This window comes from Phyllostomus discolor, chromosome 6 (assembly GCF_004126475.2).
Source record: "Phyllostomus discolor isolate MPI-MPIP mPhyDis1 chromosome 6, mPhyDis1.pri.v3, whole genome shotgun sequence".
Classification (NCBI taxonomy): Eukaryota; Metazoa; Chordata; class Mammalia; order Chiroptera; family Phyllostomidae; genus Phyllostomus; species Phyllostomus discolor.
In genome coordinates, this window is record NC_040908.2 from 126,797,756 (window position 1) to 126,825,509 (window position 27,754).

Genomic DNA, 27,754 nt, shown 5'->3' on the forward strand with positions numbered 1-27,754 from the left:
AGGACCAAGGGGTCCTGCCCTGATAAAGCACCTTCACTGAGCCCCACTGCATAGGACTCCTTGGTCTCCAACAGTGCTCCAGCCTCCCTGGTGACACAGTGGAAAACCATAAGGGCTGGAGGTGACAGGAGCTGCGGGCCCATTCCATAGCTTTGCTCCATAGAATGCCAAACCTTTGGCATTCCTATCACTCTGGCAGCTGCCCAGGACATCTGTCTGTGGGATTGGACAGTGGTCTGTGTTTCCTGCCATGGATGGTGATTAGGATGGTGACATAGCAATAGAGAGGGAGGGGATGAGACTTGCAGATTCCAGCTGGTCCTGAGCTGTTGTTTATGACTAACACAGGCCTCGCTTTCTCCACATAATTGAAATCTTTTTGTCATTCCATAGTGTGCTGATGGGAACAAACTCTCCCCAGTGGGAGAGCCCAAGGTACGTTAAGTATATGTCCCTATCACCTGTGATTGTATTGCTTCCTAAAGTGTTTTCATTTAGCACATTATAGCTTCTGTAACCTTAAAATATGCTAACTCAAAGGGGTAAGAGGGTAAGAGAAAAGACAAAAACTCCTGTTTTATTGTATGTGCACCAACGTGTGCTTTCTCCTCCAGTATCTGTGGGGTAGGGTTTCTGATTATCCTCTTTGCTCTGTAGTCTCAAAGAAATTCACTTTTAACCAGGCAACATAGATATGACCTTTGGGAAAGGGGTGTGCTCTCCGCACACAATTAAAGGAGTGTGATAGCTCTCATTCTTTCTGTGCTCCTATGTCACAGTTAAAAACACAGAAGTGCACTCAGCTGCAGCCACAAGAATCTTTCTGTAGCATCCCCTAACACTGGTGACTGAGAGCTTGTTATGCTGTAAGACACGCCCTGTACTCTCTCCTGGCTCTGCCTCTGAGCCACATCTTCTGGGCTTCCCTAGCACGTGCCTCGCTGATACTGGCTCTCCCTCTGGGGCCTATGGCATAAGTCCTTCTCCCCTGCTCCTGACAGCTCTGGAATTTGAGTCCCTCAGGCCCACTCTGAGTGGAACATCCTCTCGTGTGCACAGATCACAAACCTTTGGCATTCCTATCACTCTCCTTGGATGGATCCTCTGTGCCCTGGACCACACTTGCGAATGATTTCCCGATGGTCCTGCCCTGTGTCTTTCTCCATCTAGAGACTTCTCTTGTATGGCTGTCACTCCAGGCCCTGGCACACAATCTTTTCTGTGCCTCTGCTAGGCCTGAAGCAGGAATTGTTTTTCTCTATTTAGAAAAGATAAAAGGTTCTGAGAGGCTAAAGAGAAAGGGCTTTGTCTGAGTTGGTCTGACTCAATGCCTGGGCTCCTCCCACACCAGTATGCTGCCTCTGTGTGTTGGGCAATCAGTTATATGCTGCTGCCTGGCTGGGAGTTCTGTTCCTCCACAGCCTGGCGTTCTCTTCTTGGAGACCAGGGAAGCAGGCCTGGTTCAAGCCTTTCTGTCTCCACTGTCCCCTCCTGACCCTGCACAACCTTCTCCTGCAATGAGTTCTTTCTTCTTACCTTTTCTTCTTGGCTGAACAGGGAGCTAAGAGCCTTTTCTGTTGCTTTTGGTTTGTTTTGTCTTTGTCACTGGTCTGGCCACCTTTGAAGTCCATCCTTGGGTTAGGTCCATGTGCTCTATTTACATCAGCTCAGCAAGCTCCCAGGCCATGGCCAAGGCAATGGCTGTGGTTGACTCTGCCCTGTCACAGGAGGGCTTGTGTGATGACACAACTGGAAATCTGTTTTGAGTCTTCCCCACTCCTATATGTATAACATGGAACTTGGAGTCATACTCTTCAATTGTCTGAACTTTCTGAATTCTGACTTCCCCACAGTCAGTGGTTCATGGGCCTGACTATGCATCAGAATGATTGAGATGCTTGTTAAAAACACAGATTCCTGGAACCAAGTTGCAACTTGGAAATTTATATGAGTTTTGCAAGCACCCGACATGATTAGGAAGCAGCCAGTCCACGGACTAGTACTTGGAAACTGTTGATCTTAGCCCATGTCTGAGCAGGTCCAGTCTCTACCTATGGCTCACTGTGAACTTAAAAATCACGTGGTCTCCATCACTCAGGTTCTGGTGATTTTTACTTCACCAGCCATTCTTTCAGAATTCTTTGAGAATTTACTTAACTTTTCCCATGTCCCTCCTTTCTGACTACTAATGCCCTATAAATGCCCAATGTCCAATGAATGAATTGGATTTCAAACAATTTCTAGGACATGCATTTGTAGGCAAACTGAATTCAGAAATGTGTTGGGCACTTGGCTGCAAACTAAATACAACTTCAAAAGGTGTCTCAGTCATAGAAGTGTCCTGTTTCTAATCTGACTTGTCCGTTTTGACATCAGCTTTGCCTTCCATATTACTTTTCTTCTGAGTCCAACCAAGTGACAGGCAGTTGACTTCCTTTGTAATGTTGCTTTGATTTTTCGTGTTCTTTTATTCTTACTCAAATGCATTCCACCATGTTTCCCTCAGGCTTGTGAATTTAGGGGCCATTATAACATTCTTGACCCTAAGTCCAATTCTCCTTTCCCTTTTAATCAACTTGTGTCTTTAGGACACTTTTTATGACCTGGGCCCATTGGGTCAGGCTAACCCTCATGCAGACTATGACCCTAAGTTCCTAGGGGACCCCATGTTGGCAAATAGGCTTCTCACTCATTTTCTATTGCCATCCCCCCCCAAGTGCATACATACACCTCCTCATTTTGCCTTAATCTGATATTTTTCAAAGTTACTATTATCATAATATATCATAATTAACATATATAAGCTACATATAACATATTAACTGTTATATATTATAAAATAAAGCAATAGCTTTTATTATAATTCTGGCTTATATATTCAAAGAGCTCAAAGGGTATTTATTTTACAGCCGTTAATTCACTGAGCCTCAGCGCTAGACAGAATGCAAAGGCTCCCTTTGCAACATGGCTCCACTTCCTGCTTAGAGTCAGTTGCCGTCAGCCCTGAATTTGGCCTTCATTCCATCCCTGTGTCACTGTGTGTGGCCTTGGGCAAGTTTCTTTCTTTCTCAGAACTCTGGTCCCCTTGCCTGACATGGACTAAATGATCTTTGACGGATCTTTGAGTCTCCATGAGTGAAAAAAATGACTCTTGGAGAACAAGGAGTTGTTCCTACAGCCAGAGATTTCCTAACTGGGTTTGGGTCTGCGACTGACAGCTAATTCAGCACCTCTCCTTCCAACAGGACAGCCCTTTCCCGGTGGAGCACAAATACCCCACGTTGCCTGGGAAGCTTTCAGGAGCCATGCCCAATGGAGATGCTGCCAAATCTACTCCCCTTGCCTCTCAGCCTGACCCCACAGAAAACAGCCTGCTGAGGCTGAGTGAGTGTCCAGCCCCTGGGCTGGTGGCCCCCGGAGCAGTAGCCTTTGCACTTCCGATTGTTGCACAAGATTCTGTGCCCACCACTGCAGCCCACAGATGGAGCATGATGGGGATGGGGGGAATGGGACAACTCATACCACTTCCCGAGACTCTGGCTCCCTGTTGGCGCAGAATGTTTCCTTCAGTAAACACCTCGAAGCCCAGAAAACCAAGGGGTATACCCACCCTTTCTTTCCAGCTGCAATTATTCCACCCCTGTCTCTCTTCTTCTGTTCTTCCTCTCTTGAACCCCTTCCTGTCCTTCCCAGCATTCCTCTTTTCCCTCCCTCTGACTTCCACTCTGCCCTTCCCATCCCTTTCTCTCCCTCCTCTGTCATCCTGATCTTCTCTTTCCTGTCTCTGCCTTCCTCTCTGCAGCCTCTCTATTTCCAGTAGGATGATATTATGGGCTCTTCCAAGGGAGAGCATTTCCTTAGAGAAATGGAATCAGTGGCCAGTGGGCAAGGATGTCAGTTCGCAGGTATCCTTTTGGTGCTTAGGACCTGAGACTGTGGAGATCTTTGCTGCTTTTCATGTGTAAAAGACCCAACAGCAGCAGCCAATCAATGGGGCCCAGCAGGGAATGTCCCGGGCCTGGCAGGACTCTCCCTACCCCGACTCCTCACCCCTGGCTGCCCCTGTGCCAGCCTATGTGTTGGCTTCTGTCCTCGGCCAGTTCTGCCTTTGGCTGTGGGAACTCCAGATAAGCCCTTGAATGACTATGTCCTGGTGACACTCAGACTCTCGGTGGCTTTGAACACTCTAGTCTGACTAAATGAGCCCTGGCACCTGCCCAAGCTGTGTGGGTCCCAGTGTATTCAGCCCCTGCCATTCTCCCTCCCTATCCCTATGTGTGGCTACTACACCTGCCAGGAAGTGGCTCCAGGAGCATTTGGTCCCCTCACATGAAACCTCCTCTCAGTGCCCTGACCCTGTGGGCCAGCTTCATCACCATGCACCCCTCCCTCCCTCCCTCCCTTGTGGGTTATTTTGCTTTCTGTTTGAGTTTTTCTCTCTTGCTTGATGACTCTCTTGTTTATTTCTTTGCTTCCCTGTAACTCTGGTGGGCTGGACTTGGGCCTCTCTTGCTTCTTCATGTGGCTTCTCTACTTCTTGGTTGGCTGGAGATCGTGGCCGGAGTGTCAGTGCCCCCGTATTAGGTACTGTACCCTTCCAGGTGAGGTGGAGAGTGAGATGCCCCGTTTCTCTACCCTGACACCCCCTCCCAAACACTCAGCCAGGTCCTCTCCCCCCATCTGCCTGCATTCTCCAGTCCCCCTTGGGAAAAAGAAAGCAAGCTTCTTGTTGGAATTACCTGCGAGTTCTTGAAACCCGCACCTTTAGAATTTGAAGACATGAGCTCACCCAGAGCTCTAGAAGCTCACTAATTCCTCAGAGAGAAACCTGGAATGTGCTTGAGTCCCCTATTGAGATCTTGGTGTGAAGTTCTTCCCTGAAGGCAGAGCTGGGCAGATTCTTCCCAACTGCCACTAAAGGGTGATGGCCCAGGCAGGGGGAGAAGTTTCTAAAGGTCATGTCCCTTCCTCTGATTCACACTTCATCCCATCCTTTCACTCTCAGGAGACACAGAAAGTGGTTGGGATGACACTACTATGGCCAATGACTTCTCCTCCACGTCGTCTGGCACTGAGTCGGGCCCCCAGTCTCCCGTGACACCAGAGGGTAAACGGAGCCCCAAAGGCATCAGGAAATTCTGGGGAAAGTAAGTTGGTGGTAATGATCATAAAGATATTACTTGTAATTCATATTCTTGACTAGGCAAAGAGTCTACATAAACCCCTATTCAGTTAGATGTTGGAACAGCAGTAAAAGTAGAGTGGTCAAGTTTAGAGGCAAGAATTTGAGTGGCTTTTTGAGGGCCCAGAGGAAAGGAACTCAGAAAGGCACCCATTAAATACAGCCAGCTGCTTTGCATGTCATTCATTCTAGGCATCCCTACATCCCACACTCCTGAGCACATCTCTGCAGCTCAGCTGGCTGTGCCTTAGGGGAGACATGTGTGAGACCAATTTCTTCCTTTTTAGGGGTCAGTCTGTGTCTTAATCTTTGAAGACAGAAAGTTGACTTCTTGCTGGCCCAACTGACTCAGTCTGTGAAATGACCAGAGTTCACTTTCACTCCCATGGGGAGTGGCCCAAATCCCAGAGGCAGGAATAAAATTGAGGTTTGGGTCTGGTGAAGGAGCTGCCACAGGTCATGATCTTGACCTCTGGGGAGGCACTGGGAAGAGGTGCCATTGAGTCCTGGGCCTGGCTGGTGTGGCCCTGTGTAGGAGGAGGGCACTGACTGCCTCTTGCAGACTGTCCCTGACAGTATCCATGGACGCCTCTCCACACAGAATCCGGAGAACTCAGTCAGGAAATTTCAACACTGATGCCCCTGGAGTGGCAGAATTTCGACGAGGAGGGCTCCGGGCAACTGCAGGGCCAAGACTCTCTAGGACCAGAGACCCGAAGGGTCAGAAAAGGTAAGGCTCTCTTTAGTCCACCTACAAAGAACCATGCAAAAGCCTGGCCAGGGCGGAGTGGGGGTGGCGGCTGGGTGTGCCAGAGAGTCAGGTTGGAATGCAGGAGCTCCTAGTGCAGAGCTTCCCAGCCTTCCCCATTTGACGGAAGTAGACGTCACTCAGAGGAAGAGGCAAGAGCATTTTCTTGTCATTCTGGCCCTGTAAGGAATTCTCTCACTTAAAGAACAACTCAACCAGGCATTCAAAAAAATATTTTTTAACCAGCATGTTAGGGGTACTTTCCTGGAAGGAATCTTTTGAAACAGGTAGTCTTCTAATATTCCATAAATCTCCATTGACTTTTTAAAATGATTATAAAGTTGCTTTGTCAACTTCTTCCCTCTCGCCATCCCCCAGAAGACTCTATAGGGATTTTAAGTGTGCCATTAATATTCACGGTTTACATGAAAAATTGCTGTCTCTAAAACCGATGGCTTTGTAGCAGCCAGTCATCCTGTCTAGAAACACGACCTAGCTCTTCATTCATTCACGTTTGTCTGTGTTGCTCAGCTCAGCGTCACAGCTGCCACGCCCTGCCAGCCCCACTCCTGGTCACATGGGACAACACCCAAATGTGTTATCATTTTGGTTGCCAAGAGTGGGATTTTTAAATTACTTTAACAAAAAAAGAATGTTAATGGCTGTGCATTGATGGTATATAGAAAATTGTTGATTTGTGTATGCCATGTTATTGCATACACGAATATTACCTGTGTGTGCATGTTATAACTAGCCACCTTCCTGAGTTCTCTTAGGTTTTCTAGGTGAACAGTCATATCATCTGAAAGGAATGGCTTTCTTTTATTTTTACTTTTCTAATAGCTATACTTGTTTTTATGTTATCTCTTCTTATATTGGCTGCAACTTTCAGACTAGTGTTATTAATACTAATTAAAAAATGGCTTTTTAAAAAAATTTATTTATTTTATTTATTTATTTTTAGAGAGGGAAAGGAGAGAGAAAGAGAGAGAGAGCGAGAAAGAGAGAAACATCAATGTGTGGTTGCTGGGGGTCATGGCCTGCAACCCAGGCATGTGCCCTGACTGGGAATCAAACCTGCGACACTTTGGTTTGCAGCCCATGCTCAATCCACTGAGCTACGCCAGCCAGGCTTTTTTATAGGCTTTAATATGAATGCCCCTAGTGTTTCTTTCATTAATAAATAAGGTATTAGCTGTTGTTGATTTGAGGAGTTTTCTTTTTTATGTTAGAGAAATGACCCCCATTTCCTAGTTTCTGAGTGTTTTCCTAAAAATGGTGTTGAACCCTGTTGAAAGCATGGTTCAGTTGTGGCTCTTCATCCTAATGGGGCTTGTGACACGTGTACACATGTGCCTGGACAGCAGCACATGTAAACACGGCCTCACAAGGATCATGTACCTGCCCCATGCTCTCAGCGCCTACAGATTTGCAGTTCAGACCAGGCGTTTTCACGGGAAACTCTAGCATGGGTGTCCAACCCCGTGGCCCGTGGGCTGCATGTGGTGCAGAATGGCTATGAATGTGGCCCAACACAAAATCATAAATTTACTTAAAACCAACTTTTTTTTTTGTTCATCAGTTTTCATTGGTGTTTGTGTATTTAATGTGTGCCCCAAGACAACTCTTCTTCCTCCAGTGTGGCCCAGAGGTGCCAAAAGTTTTGACACCCCTGCGAGGCTACCTCAAATGAGTGTGCTATAGTGGAATTTTTTCAGCTAGATTCCATGGTGGGGATTGTTTGTTAAAACATCGTTCCCCTTTTTGTGAGGCTCAGTTAGGTTCGGACGGAGCCTCCGGCCCTCCCACTAACGGGACAGGGTGTTTTCCTGCTTCCCAGTGACGCCAATGCCCCCTTCGCCCAGTGGAGCACAGAACGCGTGTGTGCATGGCTGGAGGACTTCGGCCTGGCTCAGTACGTGATCTTTGCCAGGCAGTGGGTGACTTCTGGCCACACTTTACTGACAGCTACCCCTCAGGACATGGAAAAGGTAAGGGCTGAGCCGGAGACCAGAAGATTCCCATTTCCCCCCAAATCAATGCCTGGGAGGTGAACCCACCCACCCTGCCCCACTCCTCCTCCACCCTCAATCCACATACAGGGGAGTGGAGAGAGGAGGCAAGACTCCCTCTGTTGCTGCAAACTGATCCGTTGACACTGTGCAGGGTTCCACTGCCATTCAGGTGGAATATCTACACCCACAGAGCATCCTTGGAGGGCCAAGATGCCTGCTGAAATTTCACATCTGTCTTCATCTTTCAATTTCAGGAGCTAGGAATTAAGCACCCTCTTCATAGGAAGAAGCTGGTTTTAGCAGTAAAAGCCATCAACACAAAGCAGGAGGAGAAGTCTGCACTTCTAGACCACATTTGGGTGACACGTAAGGACAGGCATATGTGTATAATGTTCCTGGCAGCTCCTTGGGGTAGACAGACTTCCCTAAGAATGTGCTGCAGAGACAGCTGTCTCCTTGGGAAAGGCAGATGGATTACTAAACCTTACGGGGAATGCAGCTGGAACTCCAAAATGATCATTCGCAGCCCCCTTGTTTTGGCATCCACACTCTCCCATTCTTGTGAATCCTGATGCCTCTGTTTCTTCCTCTCTCTGCAGGTTGGCTTGATGATATCGGCTTACCCCAGTACAAAGACCAGTTTCACGAATCCAGAGTTGACGGGCGCATGCTGCAATACTTAACTGTGGTAAGGATTTTTCCTCTCAATATTTTGGTTGTTCCTGTGAGCACCCAGCTCAGGTGTCTCTGTGGTGGCTATTTTAAACTTGATTCCACCACCTCCCTCACATTCTTAAGGTCTTAAAATCATGTCAATTGTCACATAAACAGTTCCAAGTAGCCAAGTGCACACCAAATACAAAAGGGAAGAAAAGTTGTTGGTGTGCCCATATGTACCTGCTGAGACGGGGTTGACTTGTCTGTGTTTTATCTGGGAAGGAACCTTATGGGTGTTTTGTCACTTTGGAAACTGGTTCATCAACCAAAACCTTCCTCTTTCAGAATGATCTACTCTTCTTAAAAGTCACCAGCCAGCTACATCATCTCAGCATCAAATGTGCCATTCACGTGCTGCATGTCAACAAGTTCAACCCCCACTGCTTGCACCGGCGGCCAGCCGATGAGGTGAGGGTAGGACAGTACTGTCCGGGTGGCCCTGAGCCAGGACCCCTGTATGACTGCGTGTGAGAAAATGAGAGTACCATCACCGCGACATGCTGCCTGTCGGACCACAGTGTGTGGGATGCTCTCCTTTGCTCGAGCTCTGTGGCACCCCAGATACCCCATGGCCTATACTTTGTGTGCCACGGGAGCCACTCCAAGTGCCCACCTTCCCTTGGGGAGACACATGCTATGGGCCGGGCAGCAGTAGCAGCAAGTCTTTCAAAGCCATCATAATAAAGAAAATGAGGAAATGGTGCACGGAAGAGGGTGGAGAAAGATCAGAGAGATGGCTGTCAAAGGAGGCGGAGGAGAGGAGATGAGGCACCCTAAAAAACCCGACAGTTTGGAATAGCTCTCCCTCTTGGTAGATAGGAAATTCCCTGACTCCGGTCCCAGGTGCACAGGGGATCCATGAGCAGGTTTTGCTAGAGAAGAAATAGTATAGGTAGACACAGCAACCCAAAATGTTGGACAAGTCTCTGATAATGTTCCATGAACTGCAGAGTTCTTGGTGGGCCCTGAAGCGAAAGGGTTGTGACTGCACCCTGTCTCCTGTGTTGTTGGGAGCTAATTCTAACTCTGCTGTCAGATTCACTCAGCTTCCTGAGGGACTAAGGACTTCCCCCTCTACCCTCCATCACCTATTTTTTCCATATTCCACAAATACATGTTGAATGTCTTCTACACGGCAGGCACAAGCTGGGCGTTTTAAAGACCCATTGCCACTTGAGGGCACATAGGCACAAATATCTTAATGTGTGTTCCCTGAAATATTTGGCCACACCAGGGAGACTTTCTGTCTACAAAACACTCAGCTCATAATTGACAGTGCACTGTGAAATTGTGTTGAACCACTGAATGGATGACTGTGTGCCTTTTGGGACTGTTCGTTCCAAAGTTAACCAGAGAATGAGGGAATAGCTGGGTTCTGAAATAGATGTCTCAGTGTAGAAAATCCTGCAAGGTTCCATGAGAGCTCTATGTCTTAGAAATGGAAAGGCCCTCAGGCTGCTGCTGTTCTGCCTGAGCCACTTAGGAGTCTGAGTCGTCTTCTGGGGAGGCATCGGGGCAGGCTCATTCCCAGGGGCCGCTCCACACAGCACCGTGGTGGGGTCTAGCAGACCTAATTTCTTCATTCTTCTTGCCCTCACAGAGTAACCTTTCTCCTTCAGAAGTTGTGCAGTGGTCCAACCACAGGGTGATGGAGTGGTTGCGATCTGTGGACCTGGCAGAGTATGCACCCAACCTCCGTGGGAGTGGCGTCCATGGAGGTCTCATCGTGAGTGGCTCTCTGGACTGGCCTCCCGACTCAGTGAAACTGGGCTGTTCAGAAACTGCTTTCTTATGGGCTAGACAGAAGTCCTAGTAATTTCATCTCAAATCCTTGTATAATTCAAAGTCTCATCCTTATATACATCAAAATCTCAACATGTTTTTGATAACTTGTGATTGAGAATTAATATACCCCATAGAAACAAGCCAGCTTCTGGAAGGACTTCTAGCTACAGACCCAGAAGATTCCAGGGCAAAGGGGTTGCGTGAGGCCGCCCTCAGCCCCATCTCCTCCAAGGGAACATGGGGGCTGGGGAAGTGAGTGGGAAGCCATGCAAACCTAACTTACTCTTGCTGTGGTACAGTCCTTATCATCACTTGGATCTGTCAAGTGGCAGAGCCAGCGAGGAAAGGAAGAAGGGGTGGCTTGGAAGTCACCCAGAGTGGACCCTGGGAGGCAGCCTTATCCGAGAGGTCACAGTTCTTTGCTGGTCTGTGAAAATGAGATGGTCAGTCTGCTCAGAGCCAGGCTCTGTGCCCGGTAGACAGGGGAGGGGGACACAGTTCCAGTGGGTGAGCTTCAGACCCTGCCCTGGAGTCACTCCCAGGCCCATGGGGCCACCACTGTCACCACTGGGTGGTTTGTCTGGTTTCTCCTTAGATCCTGGAGCCACGCTTCACGGGGGACACCCTGGCTATGCTTCTCAACATCCCACCACAAAAGACGCTTCTCAGACGCCACCTAACTACCAAATTCAATGCTCTGATTGGGCCCGAGGCTGAACAGGAAAAACGAGAGAAAATGACCTCACCAGCTTACACCCCACTGACCACCACAGCAAAAGTGCGAGTGAGTCGCCGGCCCCTTTCTGCAGTGGTCACAGAGGCCTCCCTTCTGGCCCTCATGTGGTACAGAGCTGAGCCAGGCCCGGAGCCAAACCAGCATGTGCCACCCAGACCAGGAGGCTGTCTCAGCTTCTGCTCTGTTAGTCTCATTGTCTGTTAGTCTCCATTAGGCCACTTCCCTGCCACTCTTGAATCCAAGGAACAAAATGCAAGTTTCTTTACACAGATACCATGTTCAGGAAGCACTTATTCTCAGGAGGCTAGGAGCTTGTCTACCCGAAGCCTGCCTCGCTGAATTTTCCTGAGTGCGGGCTCCGGGTAGTCAAGCCCACTTTTACGCCACAGTGCTGTGGGGTGTCTTGGGCAAAGCTTTCCTGCCAACACAGGGTGTGTTCCTCTCGGCATCTGGCCCCGGTCACCCTGTGGAGTGGCCAGGACATAGCTATCTAGAGGCCCCAAGGTTGTCCAAGCACCAGCACCACTCTCTGGGGCTCTCTGAACGCCACAAAGCCCACCTGACCTGCCTGAGCCATATCGTCCTCTGGCCATGTCCTTCCCAGACCTCCTTCACCAAGGGGTCAGGACAGGAAGTGTGTCCAGGGGAGACAGGCAGAAACACTGCTGGGCAGAGCTGGAGAAAGGAGAAGGGCCACCCAGGGCTGGCCCACATGGCTCCATAAGGGCAAGAGGAAGGAAGGGAGAGCTCCCTGTGTGGCACCAGCCGCTGTGGTGCGGCAGGTCCTCCCGGTTTCCCAGTGCCCACCCACCCCTCCAGGAAGTGCCGACATCACTCCTGGGGCCGCAGGGTGCAAGTTCCGGGAATGGAGTCTCGAGGAGCGGCTCTCCATGTTCAGGATTACATGTCTATAGGTCTTCCCCCAGCACAGAACCTGCTTACAGGAGCTCTATTTTGTTGAGAGTTTTTCTGGAAGCAGTTGGCCTGCCTTCTTCCCTCCGAGGCCTGCTGTGCATTGTATTGTCAGTCATACCTGCACACCAGCTTGGTAACCTTCTCATAATCTTGCATTTGCTGTGTTTTAGCCAAGGAAACTGGGATTTTCACATTTTGGAAACATAAGAAAAAAGAAGTTCGATGAATCGACGGACTACATTTGCCCAATGGAGCCCAGTGACAGCGTCCCTGACAGGGTCTACGGTGGCTACCGGGGCCTCAGCCCACTCGATGCCCCTGAAGTGGATGGGCTGGACCAGGTGGGACAGATTAGCTGATGCCTGTCACCCGTCCTGTCTGTGCACTCTGAGAACGCACAGTAACACCGTGTGTGTCACCGTATAACTGCATCGCATCCCCTGCACACGTGCATGACTCTCGGAGGACAGTGCAGCCGCTGTGCACCCTGGGGCCGGTCTCTCTCCGAACCCCGAGCGTGGCCAGGGCGTGGAGTTGCGCCTTTGCTGAGGGGCCAGACTTTGGGAACTGCTGCCAAAGGTGGACTCAGGAGGAGAGACCCTTAAAGATGCTTGTACATTTTTAGTGATTCTTTATGTCCATTTTCAGCACCAGTGGAAATGTGCGAGTCTGGACACAGGTCCAGAGGCTCAGCTCTCGGGTCCCCCGCTGTGCTTCAGCTGAGGGCCAATCTCAAGTGCCTTAGGCCTCGGGCCACGGAGTCTTGGCTGAGATCACAGGGACAGCAGCAGGGTTTTCTGCCGCAGTGACTGTAACTGTGTTGTGCCTTCCGACACAGGTGGTCATTTCCGTCTAGTAATAAAAGCAGTATTTATGTAGAAAGCAAACAGCACAGCATGTCTTTAATCTTGCTGGGGGAAGAGAGCTGAGCACATCTGGAGATGGCGTCCTGCTCCCTGCGCAGCTTGAGAGCCAGCAGCACTGGCTGGGTCCTCAGCCGGGTGCACACAGGGTCTGCCAAGCATCGTGGATGTGGGGGGTGGGGCAAGGAAGGATGCCCAGCCCACGTCCCTCAGAGGAGGTCCTGTGGCTTCAGACTCCGCCTCCCTGGTGTCCCATGCACATCCTGACCGTCGGCCACATCTGTCATGCAGCCCTCAAAGCTGGTTTCCATCTCAGTGGCGGGAGCCACCTAGTGAAGGGGTGGTGGGGAGACAAGAAGGCGGCCTTGCTGGAAGGACTTTCTGTCCTTTTATGTGTTTTTCCAGCTTCCGTTATGGACCTAGCTGAGCCTGTAACCCTTGTGGAGGTCAGTCTGTCGGTCTGCATTGGCAGCGCTGTAGCAGCCCTGTCCTCCTGATTTAGAGGCTGGCTGGCTGATAATGCGTCTTCCAGGCAGGGTTCGTCTGGCCAAGTGCTGCATGAGCGACATGGCTGGCTGGTCTGGGCTCCTGCTTCTGAGATTCCAGTTTGCCCCAGAGCAGCTCTTGGCTCCACTGGGTCCCCCAGGGCCTCATCTGCAGAAGCATAACAGCCTCATCGGGACTGTCTGGAAGCCTGGGGCCTCGTGACCCCGCTTCTGATTCTGTCCCAGATGGAGCCGATGCTCAGATTTGCTTCTTAAACCTCCTGTCACCTCCAGCCATGGCCTCTAGTCTCCCCTGAAGTCTGGCCAGTGAGAGATGGATAAGCTCACCAGCTGGCACGGCCGGTGTTTGACGCTAGTGCCTGGGGCCACTGTAAGGCAGGTGCTCCTCAAGGCTGGCACCTGGGCACTGCAGTTGGAGAGCCACATAGGGCAGGCTCTGTCCCTTGTTTCTTAGCCCACGGAGGGTATCTCTGCACGTGCCTGTTTTCAAACTCTGCATGGACTTACATCACTAATTCTCTGTGCAGCCTCAAGCAAGGCCTCTACCCCTTTGTGGGCCCCCATTTTCCCACCCGTAAAATGAGGGGTTGGTTATACGTGATGCCCTCAGAGGATGCTTCCAAATTTACAATGCCCAAAAGTTTAAGGGAGAAGGAGCAGTCCAGCATTACCTGAAGGTGAAGGGAGGGGAGGGCTGTCCTGTTAGTGAAGAAGCTTCATCAGCAGCTCCCTAAGGATGCCCACCTGGGCCTAGACGGGCATCAGTGTCTGGGGACCTGTTGGTGCCCAAAATTGTCAGTGTATTCAGCATCCTGAAGTCCTTCATCCAGGCTTCTGGAAATAGAGCGTTGAACACATACTGAAGGGCCATTTCTGATAGACCCTGCTTGTGCCCTGTGCTGGGGTACCTGAGCTGGGGTACCCTTACAGCTGGTGGCAAGGTGGGGACCCAGGAGAGCATGTGCATGGTAGTGTGGGTACTGGAGGCTCTGCTTCTCCCCGGGGACAAGCAGCATGTGCTCTGCCCACCTGTCACTCTCAGGGCCTGGCCCACCCCTTGTCTGCACCCCTAGGGGCCATGCCGGAGTGGGGCGGGACTCGCATGCTATCCCTGTGAACCATGAGTGAAGCCCATGTGCGCTGACCGGGCTGCTGCCCATTTTACAGATGGCATCTTCGGAAGGCACTGTGACGCAGATAGGGCTCCTCTCCCAAGACATCCACCGCCTCACGGTAGGACCCTGATCCTCTCTCCACAGCAGGTGCTGGGAGGCCCCGTGAGTTTGGTGAGGTGGTGTACAAGGCCTGGAACAGCCCTGACCCTACTCCAGAGCCCGTGTCATCAACGCCTCTGCTGGGAGAGGACAGAGAATGGTGCTGGGTGCCAGGGCCAGAGCCTGAGCCAGCCTGAGGCAGCAGGTGGTACAGAGGCCTTCTCCACTGGCCTGCTGCTGGGCCTTGAGCTGTTCAGGGCAGTGGGAAGGATTGTGGACCTTGAGCGAAAACCAGCTCACATGTGCTAGGCCTCAGGTCCTCTTCCCAGTCTCAGAGCTGGTAAGGAAACCGAGATGCTCAGCAGCTCTGGGTCACCTGCCTAGTCAGCCCGGTGTCCAGGCCTTACCTCTGGCCTGGTGGACACTCTTCTACCCTCTTTGCCCATGAGATGCACTTATTTCCTGTCATGCCTCTGACATCATGGATATTAAGTCACGTGAGCACATCCAGGTGTGCCCAATGGGGACAAACCGTAGCTTGTGGAGGCAACATGGGCTCGGGGAGAGGAGCAGCCCAGGAGTGAGGCCAGCCTGGTTCAAGCCCCTGCTCTGGGACCTTGGGCAAGTCATTCTCTCTCCGAGCCCCAGCTTGGTTATCTGTAAAGCTCGGGGCTAAAGATACCCTCCTGACGAGGTTCATGGGCAGACTAGAACGGGCAGGAAAAGGCCAGCCACAGGGAGGGTTCACCGTTTTGCAGCCCCGTGCATTGCAGGGCCCATTAGTTTCTGATCTGCTGCATCATTAAGCCCGCTGGCCGCAGCATCTGTCCTGCTGAGGCTACCGTCACTGTCCTTTGCCCATCTATTGAGACATGGTTAGAAGGCCGTATGCAAGGGCATAAGCGGGAGCAGGCTATCTCCTGGAATCCAAGTAGGATCATTTCTATTCCATTTTTTTCCTTGGCTCACACACTTAAATGAGTCCACCCAGCTCTGCCCTTATCACCTCTAAGAGATTTCTGGTGGCCTTGAAATGGCAACTTTGCCTCTAAGGTATGAGCAATTTCCTATCGTGAGAGTGCTGTCTGTTCCAACCCAATACGCGGAATCCCTGGGACACCATGAACTCACCGGGTGCTGCTATCAGATGGAACCACACTCAGTGCCTGCTGCTTCCTGTGTAGCCGCTGCAGGGTGGCTTTGACCCAGGCCCCATTCAACTGCGCCTTCGGCTGTGTCCTTTCAGACCATGCTGAGCCAAGACCAGATGCTGAACGACTCTCGCCTGGCGGCTCCCGACTCTGAGGACTGGAGATGAGTTCTTCATGGCTGAGCGCCCAGAGAGGCACGTGTGGGGGCCCCGAGGCTTGCTTCATGGGGGAGCTGGCACACAGCCACTTCACAGCCCAGACGGAGGCAGGCGGGGCATCTCGGACGTGCGTGCTGACGGGAGGAGATGGGGCTGTGGACAGATGTCCAGGAGGTGGCCCCAGCGCCCCTGTGTTTTCAGTCATACTGTGCTCTTCACCACAGCTTTTATACCTTTTGTACTTTTATACCAGACTGCAGACCACGGGTGCACAGAGGGCAGTGAGGTGTCAGCTCAGACTCAATGGCTCATGCCGCTCCTGGTGACAGCTGGGAGGTTCTCACACCAAAGGGGAAGGTCTGTGAGTTCATAAAAGCTCTGCTGGAAAAAATATTCTGAAAGTGTTCTGAATACTCTGTAGAGACTGAGCTGGGTGAGATGATAATAGGAGCCCCCTCTCTGGGCTGCTTCCAGACAAGCATGTGTTCCCACTCACGGGGGTCTGGTCCGCACGAGGGTATCTGGGGTGAGAACAGGAAAGGAGTAATGGGACTCCCTCCCTGGCCCTGGCTGCCCTCAGTCTACCCTTGGTGTGCAGAGCAGAGCCAGCGTGCCCCAGGTCCTCCGTGCTGCTGGGCCTCCCAGCCTCTAGCGGAGACAGTCTCCAACACACAGGGACTCAAGGGCCTGGCCCCCGCCCTCGCCCCGCCCTCGCCCTGGCTGACACAGCACAGCCTCCAGCCTTTCCCTCATCAGCTTCAGACACAATCGCCTGATCCAACAGCTCCCCCCAGTGGAAGGCCCTTGGGAACCTCAAATCGATGTTTCCACAATTCTCCATCTTCCAGAGAAGCCTGTAAACCTCAGGTGTCTCCTACCTGAGGAGAGATGCCTGTGCCCCTAACACTCAGGGGTCTCCCAGCCGGTCTTGCCCCTGAGTGACTGCCCCCCCTCCCTCCTCCCGCTGTGATGGCTCTGGCATCTCTCCTCTGATTTTCACAGCTGGCCTGCTTGGCCCCTTAGTTTTCTGGTTGGTCCCCTCCAGATTTTTTCTACCTCAGCCCCAGAGTGACCTTCCCAAAGCACCCTTTTACTCCTATCACCGTCCTGACTAAGAACTCCTTGGTTCCAGAATTTACCACTGCTCAGAGTTCAGAGCCTTCATCAGCAAGCACCCAAGGCTCTTTTGAATCTGCAGCCTTCAGGAAGCCCTGCTCGAGCCTGCGCTAGTGTCTTTCCCTCCCTGTGGGGTGTACTTTTCTCCCAGTCCTGGTCACAGGGCCAAATGCTGCCTGTGTAGACACAGCCTCTTTCAGGAAGCCTGACTGGTGTTTCTATTGGAGGTCCCTGTGTCCCTTAAGCCCGAGCACTTACTAGCTCACCTTGAAGTAATGTGTCATCTTTCTCCTGCACCACACCAACCCTCAACATAACTCACCAAGCACGTGCTGTAGGTGGGCTCCTGGGGCTCACCTGGCTCAGGAGATCCATGCTGCTAACTTCCCCCTCCACTCACTCCTTCCTATGTCAGGTTAACTACCATCTGTGCTGGACTAAGGAGGGCTAGGGGTGAGGCATGACTGCCGAGGTGCTTGCCTAAGGGTGCTGATGGTCCAGTGAGGGACTCATCTGTTTCAGATAAGAGTGTTCCAAATGTCACAGATGCTCCAGTAGAAGTCTCTACAGCCTCAAACAGCTAGTTGTCATTTTTCATGGAGGACTGGACTGAGTGGGCAGGGGGGCAAAAAGGCCCCAAGGTAGAGGTGATATTTGAATCTTGAAAGATGAAGCGGCCCCAACCATGCCAGAGGGGAAAGGCTTGCCAGACGGACTTGGAAGATCTCAACACACCCAGGAAGCCAGTGTGACGAGAGCAGAGTTTCCCATCCTCCGCCCCGTTGTTGTTGGGGGCTGTCCCCCATGCCGCCCATAGCACCCCAGGGCTCTCCCTCTGGGTGCCAAAAGCACCTCTTCTCTAGTGGTGACAACCCCGAATGTCTCCAGACTTGGCCAGATATGCCCTGGGGTGGGCAAGATCCCCTCTGGCTGAGAACTGCTGAGGTGGGGAGTGGGAGGCCCAGGGAAGGCAACCCTGGTGTGGTCACCTAGAGCCAGATCAAGAAAGGCCTTGTAGACCAGGGCCCTGGAATGTATCCTGGAGACCCGGGGTGGCCAGGAGGGGACCAGTGAAAGTAGTAAGAAGTTTAAAGCAGGAGACAAGCACACTGATATTTAAGAAAAAATATGCCAGGGCAGGATCTTACTCATGGTGTGGGGCCCAGCGGAGAACCTTTCTCTGGGTAGGGGATTCCGTGAAGATGCGCTGCACACATGCAAGAAGGGAGACGGGCTGCCTCCCAGCACCCCTCCCCCACCAGCCCTGGGTGAGGCCGCCCTGTTCTCTAGAGTGCCTTCCTCCCTCTCCCTTACCCTGTATGTGTTGAGTAAGAAATCCAGCAACACGGAGGTTTAGCAAGGCTGCTGCTAAGCTAACTTTTGTGAAAAGGGAAGGAGCGACTTGGAAACAGACCCAGGTTTGCAGCCCAGTGCTGCCACCTGCTGGCTGAATGACCTGGGGACAATAACTTTGTTTCTGAGGCTCTGTTTCCTCTGCATCTATAACTGGAAGAACAAAGTCTCCACCGAATGTGTTGCTTGTTAGGATTGTACACAATTCCGTGCAAAAGGGGTGCTGCCCCCTCTCAGGTGACAGAGAGCAGGAGCACGTCTTCCTGGCCGTGAGCAGCAGATGGGCAAGAGAGGTCACTTGAGATACGAAAGATTTGAGAAGTAGCTTCTGGAACCTAAATTTATTTGCAAGTTCGGTAGCTTCTGTCTGTACCCACCCCTACCCCACCACACCAGAACAGGGCCTGCGTTCAGAGGATGCTAGCAGAAAGACCCCCTCTTACCTCCACCTGTGTGCCAAGTGCAGGGAGTCAGGGCTCCTGGAGCCCACCTACCCTGTGGGTTCACCTGCTGCCCTGAACACCACTGCTGTTTGGGGGTCTCCCACCATAGGAGGAAGAGCGCTCACAGAGGGGCCTGAGCCTTCTAATAGAACTGATCTTAAAAACAAAGCACGCGGCGGGCGGGGGTGAGGTCAGTTCTGCCCTGGCACTTTGGCCAGTTCTGACCTCCCGTCGACGCACGCAAGCTGATCCACACGTAGGGCAGGCCGAGGCCTTCCAGGTGCCCAGTGGGTCCCCCACAGAGCCACACCTCATGGGTTAGCCACTTTGCACTGAAGTTTATTTCACTAGACCAAGGGGAAAGACACTAAAATGGAGTTCCTTCAGGCCTTCCCAAGCAAGAAGACTCCAGATGCCATTTCTCCCCCAGCCCCGTAAACCCTTCTCAGGCCAACCCCAAAAAGAAGAGCACCAACATGCTCAAGAACATGTGAGGAGGCACTTTCGAACGAGGTGATGCTGCTCTCTTTGAAACAGGTGTAAGGGACTGGGGAAATCTGCTAAGAGCAAAGAAGGTGTTAGTAGGTGAAAATCATGTTCTTGGTATAACCCAGTTTCTCCAGGTTCGGGTGAGCGGCTGTCTGGATCAGGGGCGGCGGGCCACACACCAGGATGAGCGTGGACTTCCCAGGAGCAGGGAGGTGCTCCTTGATCATGTCGGCAGTAATGAAGCCTGAGCTGTACTTCCAGTCTGAGATTAAGCAGAAAAAAGCCGTGGAGGTGCCAGGTCAAGTCCCTGACGCCAGGCCTCTTGCTGTCCCTCCTTGAAGCCAGGGAAAGGGAGGAGAAGCTGCTGTCTAAGACTCAGAAGTTTGTGCTACTGTTCTCTGCAGAAAGCTGCAAAGTAGAGCACTGGGTGCAGCCAGGCAGCTCTGTTCAGTATTTACCCCAGACCCCAGGGTGTGAGGCTCTGGGCTGGAGTCTGCCTGCAGTGAGCACTGGTGAGGATGGGGAACAGGACAGTGAGGTGCATTGTGCCAGGAGAGGTGTGAATCAAAGCCAGGAGCCGGAGCCCTGCAGGGCAGTGTGTTGTGGCTTATGAACTGGCTCCGTGGGGCGGCTCCCTCTGCTGGGCAGTGAGCTGTATGACAAGGTGGACACAGCTCTGTGCAGTGTGGGAGAGGCAGCTTGAAGGATGTGGTGGCCTTGTAGGGTGTGGTGTGTGCAGTGGTGGCTGGGTGCTGACTGCGGCTCAGCATGTGAGGACTGCTATCCAGGTGAGGTGAGTGGTGAGGGGTCAGCGGCTATATTGGATGCAGTGTATGCGACGCCTCTGTGGAATGCTGTGTGGAATGCAGAGGAGGGGTGGGGTATTCAGGGTGGCCCAGTGCCTCAGTGTCCCTCCTGACATGCAATGCAGTGTGGAGTGCTGCTGAGATATCGGACACCTGCCTGTGACTGCCTTTATCAGCAGGTCATCCCAAATCTTCTCTCCTTCAAATTCCTCTTTCCCATGGGGAGACAGAGCCCAAGTCCTCAACCCCCAAGCCCAGTCCTAACAAACCAACCAACCAACCCAGGGACTAGTCCCTGAGGTGGGTCAAGGGTTGGCACTGACTCACGGTGGGGACAATGGGGTCCGTACCAACAGGAGGCCTGTCCAGGGTGTACCACAGGTGGAACTGATCTGGGTGAGTTCTGGCAACTTCTTCAAGCTCCTTTCTCATCAAGATGTCTTCCTCTGTCTGGAAATAAAGTGGCATGAGCAAAGCCCCTCCAGGGACTTAACCACTTTTCCCCAGGCTGAGCTCACGGGTTAGCACCTTCCTGGCCAAGCTACCCCTACTCTAGTTTGAGTGCTGCCCGCAGACTCCTGGGGCAAATGAGCGTTCTGCCTGCACTCCTGCCTGTGTGAGTGGGGGAGCTGGGTGACTGCCCTCCAGCTGGAAGGCCGTGGCTCAGCAGGAGTGAGGTGGCTTCACTCAGAGGTTCCAGCCCCACCTCCAACATCCACACTGACACCAGGCACAGCAAACCCAACGGGCACAAGCTTAGTGTGGGCCCAGGATCTTCTGCAGGGAGTGCAAGGGGCTAAGGCAGTAAATATATGTGTGTGTGTATATGTGTATGTATGTGTATAAATATTTATAAATATATATATATGTAAAATAACTCAGCACTGGAGAGCTAAAGAGGGAAACAGGCTGGGGCCTCATTCAGGGCAAAGGCAGCCAGAGCTAAAGGAACCTGCCACAGGCTCGGTGATGCTGCGCAGAAGACCTGGGCCTTAAAACTCCTTATAACCCTTGTCCTAATAATTCCACATCTGGGATTCTGTTTAAGAAAATAATCTGTAATGACCAAGTCTAGGCACAATTATTCACTACTATCATTTATAACTAAAAAAATCTGAATGTAGAAGATTTAGTAAATTATGGTGCAACTTGATATAGGCTCTGATGAAAATATTTATAGTTTTAATGAAAAGAAAATGTCTGTATGGTAATGTTGACTAAAAAACCCCAAATCTATATGTATGTAATTGTAAGTACATAGCATGCAGAGAAAAAGGACAAAAACAAGTAAAATATTTGTATGTTTCTGTATTTTCCAAAATTCACGTTGAAGGCTGCTATGATGTTTTACTCAGATGGGCAGAACCGTGTATTGAGGAAGAAAGGAAAGCATGGTGCTTTGGGTTGACCGAGGAGACAGAAAAGTTGGAGAAAAAAAAAAAAGGAACAACAGGGCCAGACTGGGCTTCTCACCAGCCCTCCCACAGCCACAGGCACTCAGGCAGCAGGGGCTCAGGCAGCTGGTCGGGGGAGGAGTGAATGCAGAGCCCCGCTCTGGGAACATTCCACCCGTCCCACCCCTGCGAGCTCAGGGCTGACTTGGCGGAACCGACCTGGTTGGCAAAGATGAGGGATATCGTGGTCCTGTCTTGGGGGTTCTTGGTGATGTGGCGAATGAGCTGCAGCATGGGCGTGATCCCTGGAACACGGTGTGTGGGCAGGCCAGGTCTCCCTCTCGAGGCCCAGTCCTTGCTCTGCAGCAGCTTGACCCTAGCTCTACTTTTCTCACGTCTGTCCCCCAAAACCAAAAGTGGGGAACAGCCCTTCATTTTCCCTTCTAATGCAACAACAAATGAAAAGCCCTTTCTCATTTTCAGATGGCAAGATGGAAGGAGCACTAGCTTTCTTTGGAGCTGGGTTTCACTCCCAGCTCCCTCACTAACTGGGGTGATTCAAGCGCCAGTCTGAGCTCTTCAAGGCCCTCACTTGTAAAACAGAATTAATGATGAGTAAATGTGATAGTTTTAAAGGTGCCTATTATGGTGCCTGGCAAGTTGTAGGTCTCCTTACATGTTTGTTTTCTTCTTTCAGGCATTCATTTTCAAAAGATGGGAGTCAGGCTTCAGCTGGACCCAGGAGTCCTTGGGGGACCACGTGTGGGCCTGTGCAGCCTGCCCACAGCCTCTTCCGTGTCCCCAGCCTGACGTTAGAGGCTCCCGGGGGGGCCCAGGTGGGGGGGGCCAGGGCAGCCACCATGTTGGGGGAGGGGAGCAGTGCACACAGGGTCAGTTTCAAGGCCTGTCACTGACCCTGCATTCCCATCTAAAACAGCCAGGCTAGTGACTCTCTCAAACATCACCCCTTCTAGGATCAAGCAACTCCAAAAATCAGAGAGGTCTCAGGGCTCACCTCGGGATGAAGCCCCCAGAAGCTGCTTACCTGTGCCCCCAGCGATCATTCCCAGTTGACTGGCCAGTTTTTCTTCAGGCTTACTTGTTTTTTGCTCCTTGACCGAAAACTTCCCTGAAAGCACAGAGGACACTTCTGACTTCCGGAGTTCTTGCCTGAGAGCCTGCAAAAGGTCACTGACTTTCCTCAGGACTTCCAGGAGGCCAGTCCGCCTAAGGAAGTGGCTGTGCCATTTTAAGCCAGAGGAGCCAGCCAGGGTGACCTCCTCAGCCAGCCCCGGTGCACAGAGTGGACGTAGCGCCTGGGCCTCGGTGGGGATCACCGGATCATTTCTTCTGAGGGATGAGGGAGGTTATGCTGAAGCAACTAGGGAACCTCACAGAGCACTGTCACCCACAACAGCGAGTAAGTGATGCCCATGTGAGTGAATGAAGGAGTCTGGACTCCATCTGTCTGTTTTTCAGCATTAGTGGGTTACATTTTATGTGTCAGGTGATGAGGAAACACCAAATCACGCCCCTACCTCAATGGTGCTAACAGTCTCATGAAATGAGTATGTGAATGAATGTGTGACAACTTTAAGGGCGAGACCATGTGCCTCACATCTGAGGAGTTTTCTAGGACAATGGAACCCCTGCAGGAGATCTTCCTCCCAGTGGGAGGCCCAGTATGAACCCCCAGTACCTGGCCCATGATAGAACAGGCGCCCAGTTGGCCCTCGGAAAAGAATGGTGTCCCCGATTTTCATGTTGTCCAAGTACTGGGTCATCTTCCCTCCGTCTGGATAATTAGGGTGTACATTTTTGAAGTAGATCTGAAAAATAAGGCAGCATGGCTTTCTCAGCCTGAGACCTGAGGCCACAACTGCGCACAACTCAGGGACGCATTTGCCATTGGGAACCATGTGGAGAAAATCCTCTGTACTCACAGTCGCTACAAGCTACTCCTGAAGATTTCACCAGGTCAACAGCTGCACTGTTAAATGACATGTCCGGGGCACATGTCCCTTTTCCACCCCACCACCCTTAATAGGCTTGTGAGGGTGAGACAGCTGGACAAGGGGGGGAGCATCATTCACCTTTATAATTAGGTCCACAAAGCCTTGATCATCATCACTGGACACGGGTGTGTATGCCCTGGTCACTGGAACACCATCAATGTTGGCCAAGAGATGGACATAGTTACCTACAGGAAAGGCATCAAATGTCAAGTCAGAATGGCTGACCTAAGCAGGACTCAGGACTCCCCCAAAGAACTGAACTTCAGGAAAGGGGGTGCATAGTGTGGCAGGGTACACGGGAGGAGGGCCATGTAGAGAAGCCCAGATTCAGATGTTTGAATCTTAGGCCTGTCCTTGTCACTCTGTGCGACCCTGGGCAAGTCACTTCATCTCTCTGCATGAATGGGGGTGCTATGCCTGCCCCACCTCCATTACAGTGTCATTGTAAGCCTCACGTACAGGAAGCCGCTGTCGGGGCTTACTGTGTCAAAGTACTCTGTGGACCGGGAAGAGCTCACTGTTGGAGGCTGAGTATTAAAAATAACAGAAAGGGGAATTTCCCTTTTCAAGCAGAATATGTTGCCTTCACAAAGTGATTTCTTCTTTAACTGGATACATTGGAGTCAGTGAGTAAATCATGGCCCCCTCATCTGTAGCCTGTTGCCTGGCACAGAGAACATCAGAGCTCACAGGTATGTAGGGCCTCAGGATTTAGATGCCCACAAACCAGGAGTTCTAGAAAGACCATTGTGTCTTCCTGTGCGATGGCTCTGCTAAGAGGCAGCAATGAAGTTTTGAACCCTGTAATTCTGACCATCCAGGGCAGAGATGACTGGACCAGCTGTGGCCAGAAACCTGTGGATCATAACTGCATCCCAGTGGCACATGATGCACTGGGCTGTTCCGACTTCTGCTGGATCTACCACGGGAGACTTCAGTGACTAAGGCGATTAGTAGTGAGGGCAGAAGCTGCACTAAAGAGATGCTGAGAGGCAGAGGCAAGAGGAAGCTCTGTGCCAGAGTGTCTGAGGGAGTAGAAACTATATACACAGGAGACAGAAGTGGAAACCTGGAGAGAGACAGAGAGGGGAGAAGGAGGAAAAGAAGAGAAGGAATGCTGGGTCAGTCCTTCCAGTAGCTTCAGGAACATGAACCAATGTCTTTGAGGAGGCCTGAGGCACAAACTCTTGGGGTTAAGAAAGGACAGGCTCAGCCCTGGCTGGCATAGCTCAGTGGATTGAGCACCGGATGCGAACCAAAGTGTTGCAGGTTTGACTCCCAGTCAGGGCACATGCCTGGGTTGCAGGCCCTGGCCCCCAGCAACTGCACATTGATGTTTCTCTCTCTCTCTCTCTCTCTTTCTCTCTCCCTTCCCTCTCTAAAAATAAACAAATAAAATCTTAAAAAAAAAAACCTAAAAGAAACTTAAAAAAAAAAAAAGAAAGGACAGGCTCAAAGACTCTGACTATGGCCTGGCTGGGAACCAGGGATACCCGGCAACAAAAGCCTGAGGCAGCTTCCTTCTGAGAACTACTCTGAAGCTGGAAACTTTTAAAAGTCTCTTTCAGTTGCAGCCAGCCTGGGCCTGGCCTGGCAGCACCCTCAGAAAAAATGGGGCTACCCACCCCAGGTTGATCCCGCAGGCCTCATCTCTAACCACTTTCATTTCAGCCGAGGTGGGAAGCATCAGCAGTCTCTCAGGGCTCATAGCAGACTCTCCCAGAAGCTTCTAAATCACCTTATCCCACTAACTTTGCACTGCCTACACCAGGGATGAGAAGAGAGTGAGTCATGACAGATTCTCAGATATGCTATTTCTCAAAGTTTTTTTTATTCTTTTAGCCCTCTTGCCAACAGGTCAGGCAGGGGGCTAGAAGTCAGGCCAACACTGAGCTGTCATGGATGAAGAAGGAGACAGGACACAGCAGAGGCTGAGGAGCCAGGGTGGCTGCCTAAGGGGTCATGTTAACACTTGCTGGAGGTGAGGTCAAGGTTTTGCCCTATGTACACAGCCCATGAATGAGGATCTCCACCAGGCACTAGCAGTGTGTACAGAGTTCAGGATTTTTAGGCTGTGGACCTGGCAGAGGTTTTCCACCTCAGTGAGACTGACTCAGCCATCTGGTGGTAGTACAGACTAAAACTGGGGTGACTTAGAACTCTAGGACTGCTAGGGCTGGTATTTACAATGAGTGCCTCCTTGAATGGGTCTGAGGCCCCTGCTGAGAATCCATGTGGTAGTTGGGGGAGGGGGCTGACTCCCTCCTGCCTCTCCACACATCCTGGGCTTCCCTCCTGACTGTAGGGGAACATCAATGTCTTTCATCCTTTCCATGTGCACAGACAGCACTTTGTAGTTTCTGAATTTTGACATCTGTCAGTCACTTTATCCTCACAACGCACCAAGAGGCAGGCCAGCCTGGGAAATCTCATTTCATAGTTTGGGCTCAGTGGGATTGAGGGACTTGCTTAAGGTTGCCTAGCAAGGTGGCTACGATGTGATCTTAGAGCTTTTGACTCTAGACTCACTCCTTTTCAGTGCTCATTGTAAAGTCACTTCTGTGTCAGCCCAAATCTAGCAGAGAAAGGGAATGGACTGTCCCCCAAGCCTGTCTCCCAAACACTCTGAGCCCATGTGTCTCAGGCAAAGTAGCAGGGCAACTTGTACACCCCAGCCAGGTTTGAGTTTCCTCACCCAGTCCTGGTAATGACATCAAACACAACTCACCTACAGGAAGCCCTAAAATGTGGTCTGGTGAGGGCAGTCCAAAGCGGAACCTCCTAGTGTTGTGGCTGATTTGCTAATAAAACAGAAAACAACGCAGGCTCTGTCAGCTTCCTAGAAGCCTTGCTGGGCAGCTCAGATGCCCGGGAAAGGAGCTCCCTTTGGGGCTCTCCCAGCATGCACACACACACAAAGGCAGTGAGGAGCAAACTGGAGGCCGTGAATACCTGTCCCACCACCCTGCCTTCCCAGCCAGCACCATCCCCACCACTCTTGGCCTCCTCTCTTTCACCTGCTGACAGTGGTCTGACTCATTACCTCTTTCTCAATCAGGGGCAGTGGGTACTTCATTTCAGGGTTCTGTAAGGTGATAAGCTGTCTCCTCCTTGAGTTCATGTTCTTCAGCGCGAGGACAAGTATCGTAACCCCAATGACGGAGATGGCAAGGAGCAGGGACGGGTCCTAACCAGACACAATGTGAGTAGGTCACCTCTGGTCCTGCCTGCCCTGGGCAAGACAGTTCTCAGCCACAGAGGAACCTCCTCCACGCCCAAGGCTCAAAAGCTGGGCTGTGCCTGAAAGAAACTGGGAGAGGGAAAGGTACTAAAAGAGAAAGCAGGCTAAGTGTTTGGGGGACCCAGTAGGAATGGGTCAGTTGCAGGTCAGACAAGGGGGGTTATTTTGGAACCAGGCTAAGTGGATGCCCTGGGAGTTCTAATGTCACCATGCCCTTCCTGCCCATCTGCCTCCATCCCCACTAGAGCCAAGGGCGGCAAGCCCTGGGAGTCCTCTCCTTGAGGTGGAACGAGTGGTGACATTGCTTCTAACACACAATTTGGAAGGAAGGTCCAGTGCCCAAAGACAGAACTAGAGAGCGAGACTGGGTTTAGCATCTCCCAGAGGTGATTGAGGCTGAGAGCTGGGCGAGGAAGGGGCCACTACTCCCAGCATCCAGTTTAGGCTGGGTGTTGTTAGGGTAGGGAGAGTATTTGTGACCTGGGGGTGCTCTATTACCTTCAGGGCCTGGGGACACACCACTTCCAAGGGGTTATAAGGAGTCTGAGCACTCACCTGTCCGCGGCCGCACCAGCCTCTGCACTTGCCTCCAACTCCACCCCGCGCCTGGCTGACTCGGCCAGACTCCGGCCAGACTCCGGACTGAGTCCACCTGCCCTCTTTTCCCGCCCTGCGCCCTGTTGCCCCGCCCCCACGAGCCACGCCCCCGCCCGCCCCCGCCCCCCCCACCCCGCGCGGGGTCCCACGCTGCGTGCCCCCCACTCAGCCCGCGCCCCTTCCCCTCCGCTCCGGACCCGCGCGGTCCTGCCCGCGCCTGACACCGCCTCCCGGCCCACTCCCGCCCACCCTTCGGACTCCGGGGCCCGTCGGACTTTCCGCGGCGCCCACCCGCCTCCGCGACTCCGGC

At 51.9% G+C, this 27,754-nt stretch overlaps 2 protein-coding genes across 11 annotated transcripts in view; one reads left to right on the forward strand and one right to left on the reverse strand.

The window, feature by feature from the left end:
- The window catches only part of PPFIBP2 (PPFIA binding protein 2), a 131,056-nt gene extending 114,660 nt beyond the window's left edge, over positions 1-16,396 (forward strand). For 2 of the 9 annotated variants that reach the window (XM_028514587.2, XM_036028951.1), the window contains exons 14-26: positions 394-435; positions 3,246-3,384; positions 5,006-5,147; positions 5,784-5,912; positions 7,771-7,921; positions 8,200-8,311; positions 8,545-8,633; positions 8,948-9,070; positions 10,263-10,388; positions 11,043-11,231; positions 12,269-12,439; positions 14,635-14,700; positions 15,928-16,391. In XM_028514587.2, the coding sequence (XP_028370388.2) occupies positions 394-435; positions 3,246-3,384; positions 5,006-5,147; positions 5,784-5,912; positions 7,771-7,921; positions 8,200-8,311; positions 8,545-8,633; positions 8,948-9,070; positions 10,263-10,388; positions 11,043-11,231; positions 12,269-12,439; positions 14,635-14,700; positions 15,928-15,999 (1,551 nt within the window). In that variant the 3' untranslated portion in view covers positions 16,000-16,391. Of the gene's footprint in view, positions 1-393; positions 436-3,242; positions 3,385-4,551; positions 4,585-5,005; positions 5,148-5,783; positions 5,913-7,770; positions 7,922-8,199; positions 8,312-8,544; positions 8,634-8,947; positions 9,071-10,262; positions 10,389-11,042; positions 11,232-12,268; positions 12,440-14,634; positions 14,701-15,927 lie in introns of all 9 variants that reach the window. The other 7 variants (XM_036028949.1, XM_028514585.2, XM_036028953.1 and 4 more) reach the window with 7 other exon arrangements.
- A 2,828-nt stretch (positions 16,397-19,224) lies between these two features.
- Positions 19,225-27,526, reverse strand: LOC114500118 (NADH-cytochrome b5 reductase 2). 2 transcript variants are annotated; one of them, XM_036028956.1, is made up of 9 exons: positions 27,403-27,526; positions 26,650-26,793; positions 26,335-26,407; positions 23,685-23,791; positions 23,291-23,420; positions 22,637-22,720; positions 21,811-21,896; positions 20,548-20,647; positions 19,225-19,653 (listed from the first exon to the last, which is right to left on the reverse strand). In XM_036028956.1, the coding sequence occupies exons 2-9, from the start codon at positions 26,725-26,727 to the stop codon at positions 19,481-19,483; spliced, it is 831 nt and encodes a 276-aa protein (XP_035884849.1). In that variant the 5' UTR covers positions 26,728-26,793; positions 27,403-27,526; the 3' UTR covers positions 19,225-19,480. The 2 variants fall into 2 exon arrangements, with proteins under 2 accessions (XP_035884849.1, XP_035884850.1); XM_036028957.1 differs by having other exon boundaries at positions 26,650-26,916; positions 27,403-27,423.
- Between the last annotated feature and the right edge of the window lie 228 nt (positions 27,527-27,754).